The 10442-nt window shown below is 36.7% G+C and overlaps 1 protein-coding gene across 1 annotated transcript; it reads left to right on the top strand.

The window, feature by feature from the left end:
- The first annotated feature begins 1417 nt into the window (after positions 1–1417).
- On the top strand, positions 1418–8770 carry LOC128996823 (NADH-quinone oxidoreductase subunit B 2-like). Its single transcript, XM_054422309.1, has 6 exons — positions 1418–1533; positions 2489–2599; positions 4243–4343; positions 7209–7400; positions 7602–7725; positions 8582–8770. Exons 1-6 carry the CDS (start codon positions 1512–1514, stop codon positions 8677–8679), a joined length of 648 nt encoding a protein of 215 aa, XP_054278284.1. The 5' UTR covers positions 1418–1511; the 3' UTR covers positions 8680–8770.
- The last annotated feature ends 1672 nt before the right edge of the window (positions 8771–10442 follow it).

A 10442-nucleotide genomic window follows, 5' to 3' on the forward strand; every position in this document is an offset into this window, starting at 1 on the left:
TCACTCGCCTACGGCTCGTGAGTAAGGATTTCTCTCGAGTGAGTCAATTGCTCACTTTTCTCACTAGTTGCACAAATAACTATATTGCTGGGTTTGAAAATAGAGTGCTGAAAAAAGTCTAACAAGGTTGGAGGATATGAAAGAACAGTGGCACTGCCCAAAAGTAATGGTGAAGATGGGAAAGTCATGTGTGGAGGAGAGAAAATACTGTACTTAACATAAAGCCGGGTTTTCCTAGGCGCGGAGTCGGCCAGCGGAGGGAGGAACACGGAGAGCGGACTCAGCTTGTCTTAGGTAATTTAATGTTACTGTTTTCCTAGCAGCGGAGCGGAATGCCATGTTAATTTCAATTCCGCTCTCCGCTGGCCGACTCCGCGTCTAGGAAACCCAGCTTTACTGTTAAAACTGTATTCCGAGGAGAACCTCGAGGTAGATGGCCATACTTAGACAGGGTCAGATTTACCACTAGGGCGTGGCCTTTTGTATAATACAAACTTTTTAGACGAAAATGAAACTTTTTAATAAAAATTAACAATCCAATCGATCATTGGTGACGATATACTTCTGTGAGCGCGGGAGATGTTTACGAGCTCCCCGCGATCGCAGGGAAGTTCCAGTTAATTTAAGTTAATTTATAACCAGTGTGAAAATCAGTCACCAATCTCACTTCATAGTTTTCACATCGAAAAAGTCGCTGTTTTGTTATAAAATTATTATTATTGGATTTTAAATGCATACCGTATACGCCTACAATGGGATGAAAATTGGCGACGTGACATTTGTTTACAAGGTGATTTTGATTTACCCCATTAAAATTGACAGAATTTGCCTTTATACGTATTGTAAACTAGCCGTTCTACATTGTAAATTATTTACCGCGTTTTTCCGTTTTAACTACTGACTACTTGATTTCCGTGCGTAGGACGGGCTGGGCCCACGGTAGTAGGACATTGGTATGGTATGTTTGTATATGATCTATGCTATTCTTTCTTTGATGTTGAATATGTTAATGGTGAGTTTATATTATTTTTATTTAAATGATTACGAGGGGACCTGTGTGCAAATTACGCAGTATAATAAAGTCCAAACTTGTTCTCGAGTAGGAGTAGAGGAAAAATGAATCCAGTGCAATATACAGTACCCATTTGCCTCTTCAAGATTATGTCCCTCCAAAGTCACCGTTATTATTTCCAAAGTAACAATTAACAAAAATTTCATTGCTTAAAATCAATCATTATGTTTCAAAATAAAAGTATTCAATAAATTCGTTTAAATAGTTTTGGTATTTATACATTAATATATTACCACAGATAAAACCATTGCACTGAAGTAAACTATCTCCACTCAACTGTTTTCAGTCTGCTGTCTGCTAAGATTTGGTTCGGTTTATTTTCTTTGTATGTTTTTTCCTAAATATTATTGGGATTGGGACGTGGGGAGGTTAGGTGTTATTTCAATTGACCTTACATAAGTGTGTTGTTTTAATAATTTCTACATTGGAAAATATCATCATGCTCTCTTCAGCCAAGAACAGTGAGTTAATTGCTAACCATAATAATATTTTCAATTAGGCCTGAATCAAGAAAATGAGTCTAGGTTGCTAGAACTCTTTTTTTGAATTTTGGCTTGTTCCTGTTAGCCTAAATGCTGCGATATGGCCAAAACATCTATATCTTTAAAACCTCGTAGAAATATACCTAATATTTATATCCCCCATTCAGGAAAGTGAATATTTTAAATTCTTTCCTAACTTTAAAATAGCTTTGCATATAGGCCTACCCTATGTTTTCAAATAATTCTGTGGTAGGCCTAGGCCTAACTACAGATTCGCAGAAAACCTGTGATACCTATATTATCAGATGAAATATTAACTTTATCCAAAGAGTCTTCTTAAGAAGACCCTAACTTATAGTTTGAACTATTCATAACAATAGGTAAGGCTACCTACATAAGTTGAATCAACATTTACATTAAGTTACCGTAATTTAATGTCACGTTAAAGCTAGCCTAGGCATGTATCTGGCAAAACTTTGATAAGCCTCCGACTCCACTGTATTATTATCGATTTTTACATTTGTTGTAGGCCTAGGCCTAGAAAGTTAGATTTAACTTCAGCTAGTTTCCTAAGTTTGGCAGGTTACCCTTAATCGATTGAATCCATAAGTAATAACCTTTTTTTTATCGGTAGGCCTAAGTTTACTGTAACTTATTTTTCTTGGAGCAGCAGCTCAAATTGGCATTTTGGCGTCAAAGACACAATGATAGGTGGGCAGAAATTGTGATAGACCCATTTGATGTTTTTTAGGCTGTGAAACATAAAAATAACCGAAAACTTCATGTTACCCATAGAGATATTTAAAATCCTGACTTATGAGACTTTTAGTATGGTAGTACAACAATCAGTCAATCCTAACTTACATTTAAGTTGTTCATTTAAGTTAGTTTGATTTTACTAAAACAGTAATTGATTTGATTTTTGAACTTACAGTGTTGCCAGCAGCTCAAAATGTAAGTAAGCTGTTGCAGCAAAATGGAGCTATGTCCTTGGTGGCGGTCAGGAAGCAGTCAACAGAAGTCGCACCTAAACAGGAGGGAAAAGGTAAAGGAAACCAAACACTTGCGATTTGTACACCAAGTTACTTGACAGGTTTTAGATGTAGCCTATTACCATGATGAAATGATTAGCCTAATTTATTGCAAGTGATCTTTAGCTTTAGCGAGCTGGTGTAGTGGTTAGAGCGCGGGACTTCAGTCCCTGAGGTCCCGGGTTCGATCCCCGCCAAGTCACCAATGGATTTTATCTAAGTGATAATGCCGCAACCCCTAGGTCTAGCCTGAAGTAATGTGAAAAACAATCCCAGGCTCGTGCCTAGCGTCCTAGGACAAAAAAAAAAAAATAAATAAATAAACCCTCTTAAAGTGTTATAGCTTGCTGAAGGAATAGATTGGATCTTATTTTATTTCTTGGTGTTGAAATTGCTAGTAGGGCCATAATTTTTGCCCGTTCATCAAGAAATATCATACTTGCCACTAGTGATGTGACGAGTCAAGTACTTTCCTGACTTGAGTAAATTTGACTCAATACACTGCTACTACTTGATTCCATGCCTACTCGAGTACTGGAACCGATAACTGTACCGATACAGCACCAAAGCTCTATTGTTAACTTGCAGCAGTCAAGTCGTGGCGAATTCTGGTAATGATTCTTGTCTCGAGTCGCTGTAATTGAGTCACAGTGTTGTACCAGACGGACTTGGACTTGTTTTATACTCTGTGTAGATTTAAGATGAGTGAGATTGGTTATTCATCAGATTGAGTTGATATTTATGGTATTTATTTATGATATTTTATATTTACATCTTGAGTAGAGTAAGCCATTTACTTGGTCGAGCACTATCTACTTGTAGCGGATGGTTTTGAAACTACTTAATGAAACTAACTTAAACAGTCAACAGTGTATATTGCAAACTGTCAAGCTCACGAGCACTGTCAACTCGTAGTGGCAAAATCTGGAAAACCTTTTCCACTTGAATTGACGAGTATAAAATTAACCCAAAACAAGCGCTAGCGGCGGTTCTAGTAATCTTAAGCTCGTACAAGTAATAGTACATGAGCATCGCTGATTCGGTATCGACTTGTCACGTCACCACTTGCCACTTTCCCCTCCTTCATCTGTCAGTGTTAAAGTGTTGGTTTTTGTAGAGTAAGTTACTTGCATATTACCTTATGACATGATATAGTGTCTTAATCTGTTAGCGCTTTCTAGGAGTACCTACCATATTTCTGATTTAAGAAATATTTGACTGTATGTTGATCAGTTGATGTGCCTATTTTCACATGATAAAACTAAGTTCAACCATTTGTATGGTTTCAGTTCCTTGCTATTTCTCACGTTAAAATTTAACAATAATTTACTAGTTTACTGTTATTTGTAGAGTTTATGATTATTGCGTTGTTTAATATAATTTTATTTAGGCTAATTCTAGTGCATTTCTAACAATTATTTAATTAGGTATTATTAAAACACTGCTTTAAGGGTGATGACCATGAATTAAAACCAGCCTTACAATTCCATTAACTTTTGTACACCTATATGACATTTCGTAATCTACTTAACTTTATTGTTGGGCTAACACTTTTTAAGCTCATGATAATATCTAAACCCAAGGCAAATCTTCTGTATCATTTACTCAATTCTTGCTTGGATCTGTTTTCTCATCTTAACCCATCTACTATTTGCAGACAAACCAGCAATACGACCGTACTCACCATTCAAAACTGACGGTAGCTGGGCAGAGTTTGCCCTAGCTCGACTTGATGACATTGTCAACTGGGGAAGAAAGGTAAGTTTATATACATTTAAAATAAGGCTATTTTGTTAGGTAGGCCTACTTTAAACAATAGTTGTAACATGAGGCTTAAAGAGTAGCCTACCTAAGTAAATAGCGGAAATCTCAAGAAAAAACAATTATTGTCTGACAAGAAACCCTCGTATCCGACAATGATGGCATCGGGGCATGTTCGGAACGGTCAAAAGGCTGGATATCGGGAGGAGTATATCTTGCAGTCTTGGCGACACTGGTAATCATCTCCTGTAACCATGGCAACACTCGTAAGTCCATCACTTGCGATATAGGCGACAGCAGTATTCGTCACCCGCGATCTCGATGAAAGCTGTGAGAATGTCTTGCAGTCTCTGTGACATTGGTATTTGTCTGCTGCGATTAACGCAACGTATGCCTTTTGGTTAACCAAACAATATCGGTGCTATCACCTATCAGGAAGGTAATAAGTAGACGGACACTAGGTCAAATATCCCAAGGAGTCGGGTTATGCCGAGGTCAGATATGAGGGGTTCTACTGTGGGAAAAAGTGCCTAGCTTGCTCACTTTGCCCGAAGTTAACATGTGATGTGAACGCAACTGAAACAGCTGATTTACCAAAACCTTCAACCTACAAACTAATATAAATAGAAAGATGAAGCATTATATGGGTTTTCTGATTTATTAGCATGAATGTAGCCCTCTTTCCTTTACGTTGTCAGTCAGTACAAAAGCAACATTAAAATAATGCAAACAAATTGTTACCAGCTAGGGCTATTATCCTTTTAAGGATTTTTGATAAGATGGTAGATATACCTAGAAAGTCAAGTGTAAAGGAGGGTTAGAGTTGATAAGAACGATTAGGCCCCTTCTACTCACTGCCCGCCAGCGGGCAACCGCTGCACCAATGTTTCACCTGCGATCGACCGCTGTCACGTGGATAGTGTAACCGTGCTGCCAACCCTTGTTTTTTTTAATGTATACTCTTTCAATCTAACCAGTCTAACACAAATATTCGGTTTACAGCTCAGAACTGTCATCGATTCACTTCAACGGCTGTTATTTAAGCCTGAAATCTAGCTAAAAACACACTTTAGCAAAAGAAATCATTTTTAAAAGTTTCAAATAGTGTCAAAGTGGTGTTCAATCTAAATTTTATTTACTGTAGATAATTTCAGACAATATCTTTCAGTATTTATGTCCGTAACATGACATGAAGTCATTTTTAACGGTGAGAGGTTCCACCTATGTTCACGACCAAACTACTATATATAATACAGGGTGTTTTTTTAAAAACTTGCATCTTTATTTATGTAAAAACTGCAATAGATAGAAATATGCAGTTTGCGGGAATCATCTATTGACATAGGGGGCCCAATTGTTTTGAATTCAACGTTACATTCACATTCCACCCCTTTCCCCCCCTGCCCCCAACTTAATTTTTTTTTATTTCGAGGTTCCCCCTGTGACATATCAAATAAAAGAGCATGAAAAAAGAAAAAAAATTGTGAAAAAAAATTAAAATCGGCTCATGAATTTGTGAGATAATCACCACCCTTTTCCCCTACCCATAACTTGTTTTTAATAGCAAGGTACCCGCCCTTGTAACATATCAAATGAAAAATAAATTTCACTAAACATTTTCTTTTTTCATGCTCTTTTATTTGATATGTCACAAGGGGTACCTTGCTATAAAAAAAAAATTAAGTTCTGGGGAGGGGGGGGGGGAAATATCTCGCAAATTTATGAACCGATTTTCAATTTTTTTTCATCAAACATTTTCTTTTTTCATGCTTTTTCATTTGATATGTCACAAGGGGTACCTTGGTATTTAAAAAAAATTCAGTTGGGTGCAGGGGGGGAAAGGGGGGAATGTGAATGTAACGTTGAGTTCAAAACATTTGGGCCCCCTACGTCACTAGATGATTCCCGCAAACTGCATATTTCTATCTATTGCGGTTTTTACATAAATAAAGATGCAAGTTTTTAAAAAAACACCCTGTATATACTAGCCTATAGTATATAGTAGACAATGCGCACAGCCGAATGAGTAGACCACGTGTAGTGAGTGGCACTGGTGACTTGGGTTGGTAGCAATGCGAGAGCGATGGTGGGCTCCCGCTTTGAATAAACGATCCCATATAACACAATGCATATACGAATCGCTACCCGCCGGCGGTTTCTAAGTGCAAGCGGGTGAATTTACAAACCTTGGGTACCCGCAACTTTTGAGACCGCTCCTATTTGAATAAAAGCACCCACTTACGGCAATGCATTTATAAAACTACGGCGGGTGCAAGCTGGCGGGCAACTGCGGTGAATAAAAGGGGCCTTAGATTTAGAATTAGACAAGGAAGACAAGTAGACCTGAAGTCTGTGGGAGACTTGTGGACAAACCAGACAGGATTATTGTTCTGACTGCCAAACGAAATAAGCAATTCTAAAGCTCTTAAATATTTAACAGAAATTTTCCAGGGCAACAGGTTAGGTCCTTCTCCATTGTCCATTCCAAGTTCATGTGCAGTAGGCCTACAGGACTTTTGATCAAGGTAGTTTTGGTTATAACTGCTTTTAACACAACTAGAAACATCATGTTAATTTTTATTTGAGTAAGCACCAACTGTCGTAAACACCCTTGTAAAAGTATTACAGTGCATTTGACTTCTTGCATTTTGAATATGTATGCTGTTTATGAATGGAGCTAACTGGTGTGGTGGAAGAGTGCAGAACTTTGTTCCCCAAGGTCTTGGGTTCAAATCCTACCAATCACAAATGGTTTGGGCTAGATGATGCTGTAACCCTCTAGGCCTAGTCTTAAGTAATGTGTACGTAGGTCATTGTGATGTAGGCCTAAAACTTTTTCTAATTTCATTTTTCCTTCACCAGGGATCTATCTGGCCCCTGACGTTCGGCCTGGCGTGCTGTGCCGTAGAGATGATGCACATTGCTGCACCACGTTACGACATGGACAGGTATGGCGTTGTGTTCCGAGCCTCCCCACGACAGGCTGACTGTATCATTGTGGCCGGCACGCTCACCAACAAAATGGCTCCGGCTCTGCGCAAAGTTTATGATCAGGTATTGTTTTAGCATTAGTTATAAAAAAATCTTCAACTGATAGTACAAAGTTTCGGAACGTAAATGGAGGGTATTTCTGATTTGCCAAACTTTAGGTTGAGCAATGTTTATCTTAAGCCTATAGTTAGTTGTCTAACCCAAGTATGCAGTAGTGTGATGAAGTTGTAGAAAACAAAGTGCTAAGTATATATATTTTCCCAGATGCCTGAGCCCCGTTGGGTGATCTCCATGGGTAGCTGTGCCAATGGAGGAGGTTATTACCACTACTCCTACTCCGTAGTGAGGGGTTGTGACAGAATCATACCTGTAGACATTTATGTTCCTGGTGAGTACAAACAGTGTACCTACTACAAAACATCTACAATTTAAATTATCTAATGTATGGGAAAATTCTTATAAGACATGGATGAAAGTGTTTTAGCAATGTTTCTAAACTTCTTTTTGTTTTTATCAATTGCATATGGGTCATATATATTGTGCTAGTAGTCATAATTTAGTACAATGAATTACTTACAGTTCAACCTGTATTTTGGCTCTTAAATTCATACTTTAAATATAGTTTGAATACCGTAGATACTAAATACCCAACAAAATCATTTTTTTCTATAGGTCTGTATATAAAAGCTATTGGAGGTTACCGATAATTTATTTCTTGGTATGCCAGTTATCCCACTCAGATGTTTTAGGGGGTTGAAATAGGCTACAGTAGTATCTTCTGATGAACCTTCATCAAAAATCAAATTAATTTGACGAAAATAACAGATTGTCATTTTTGAAACAAAGAATTATTTTTCAATAATTTTTTTGTAAAAAGGTAATGATTTGTTACTATTGTGTTTTGTTTTATTTTGCCCCATGAAAAATCGAATCCTAAATTTATTGTACTCACTGGGCACTCTGTAACTATGCACTTGCTTGGCAAATGAGGTACGATATAAATGAGCCCCTAGCAATCAGGAAGGGTTAATACTATTTTAAAAATCTATGCCCAAGCACGGTGCCTCCGAGGCGCACCCTGCGCACGTTCCTAAGGTCAGCTCTGATTGTAGTCATTATCATCAACCTGGCTGACAGTTAGTTCTTTATGATATTCTCTAAGATACTAAGATGTAAGATGCTATCTATTTAAGAATATCACTTTAAAAACCAGTTTGCCAACATTTCTATTGCTTTCACTGTAGGATGTCCGCCAACCGCTGAAGCCCTTTTGTACGGGGTTCTTCAGCTGCAAAAGAAGATCAAACGCATGTCCACACTGCAGATGTGGTACAGACGATAAGTCAACGGTTAGACGAGCGAGTTAGCTTCACTCTTGTTGTCCCAAGACGATGTGTTGTATATATCCCCTGGTGAAACTCAGCCCTGCCAAAGGAAAATGTATTTGTTTAAAGTTAAATAAATAAATTATTGTATATTTAGATTTGAATTCTGCCTGTTTTAATCATAATTTACGTTCAAGTGAGTTTGCGTTTGGGTGAGTTAAACTTAAAGCTTGAATTTTATAATCCATCTTGCACTGGCTTTGTTAGTTTCAAACATAATTAACAATGCCACGTATACTGAACAGTTGCAAAATAAAAAGTCTTGATAAAACATAAATACTACCGCCACAAACCTGCAGTCTAAGCAAATTTTCATTTGCCTTTATTGAATTTTTACAAAAATATCTCCTAAAAAATATCATGTTTAATCCTTATTAAAATAACTTTTACCTAAGTTAAGGAATGTTTAATTATGAATGTTTTACACAATATCCCATTAAGGAAAAATTAGTTTCCCTCAAACGTTAGTCAATGTTATATTCATATAATATATACTTTTTTAATCGTGAGTTTTACTGATCACAATTCCCAATGATATAAAAACTGAGGTTTTGTAAATAATACAGAGCACCAAATGTATTAGTTTAATCAAGATTCGTGCTGTGCTAGTGTGGTGTGGCAGTTAGATTTGACAGCACAATGTTGTGTGGACAGGCAGATATTGATTAATTTCCTGTAAAGCCTAGCTTCAGCCGAACATCTAGTAATTGGACCTTAGTTGTTGGTAATAACTGTCTCAGTTGTAACTTGTAACCAACCAGATCTGACAACTAGGTTGAAATAACTCGTTAAATTTAATATTTACCTTTTTAACTTCAAGTTTATCATATAAAATAATATTGAGTCTTAACCTTAACTGTGATTACTGATATTAAATTTCAGTACCGTATTGAGTTGATTAATGAAAAAAAAACTCATTCTATTTGTTTTCTCATTGGAAATTAAAACGTTTGACAGCTGGTTTAATTAACTAACGAGATCAGGCTTGATTTGTCATCTGTGAGGAGCAAAGTCGTCTTGAGGATGGCACTCTGGCATCGAGACTGAAATGTCAGTGAGTGATGGCACAGTCGTCACCAGACCATGATTCTATATTTTAGTGGTCTGGTTCATAAACTAGCTCTTGATAAGAATTGAATACAAATGAGTTTATGTGTGGGTATTTTAGGTTTATCTAACAAAATTGGCTCTAAGTTACAATGGTTTTTTGTTTTGAATGGTATAGCTGTAGATTAAAATTGAATTTCTTGAGCTGGGTAAGAGGTACCTAAAATACAAATAAATGAACAATGTTAAGAATCTAAAAAGAACTTACAAAATTGTGGTGACTAAAACACTAAAAATGTCCATCACCGAATAATTACCACTTAACATCTTCAATCCATCCAAAACACCATCCTTAAGTAAATGTTAAATTAAATCTTATAAATTTCTACATTTTTTTATAAACTGAAAGTAATGGATAATAGAGTTGGGTTGATTATGCTTACAACGTTAATGTACCACAAACATTAGTAATGTTGACGCAGTAACATAAAGCTTGTCAGCATTTGACGTCAAGCCATTTACATAATTACATGAGGCGTAACGCTTGTTTTAGCCACTCTTATAGGTTATGTTGGATACTGAGGCAATGGTGATATGACAAATTCACTGATTTGGGCTTTAAAAAATCTATACAGGGTGTTTTTTTAAAAACTTGCATCTTTATTTATGTAAA

The sequence above is a fragment of the Macrosteles quadrilineatus genome, unplaced genomic scaffold, assembly GCF_028750875.1.
Source record: "Macrosteles quadrilineatus isolate MER2022 unplaced genomic scaffold, UCM_ALF_1.0 Scaffold_6__1_contigs__length_79288215, whole genome shotgun sequence".
Lineage (NCBI taxonomy): Eukaryota > Metazoa > Arthropoda > Insecta > Hemiptera > Cicadellidae > Macrosteles > Macrosteles quadrilineatus.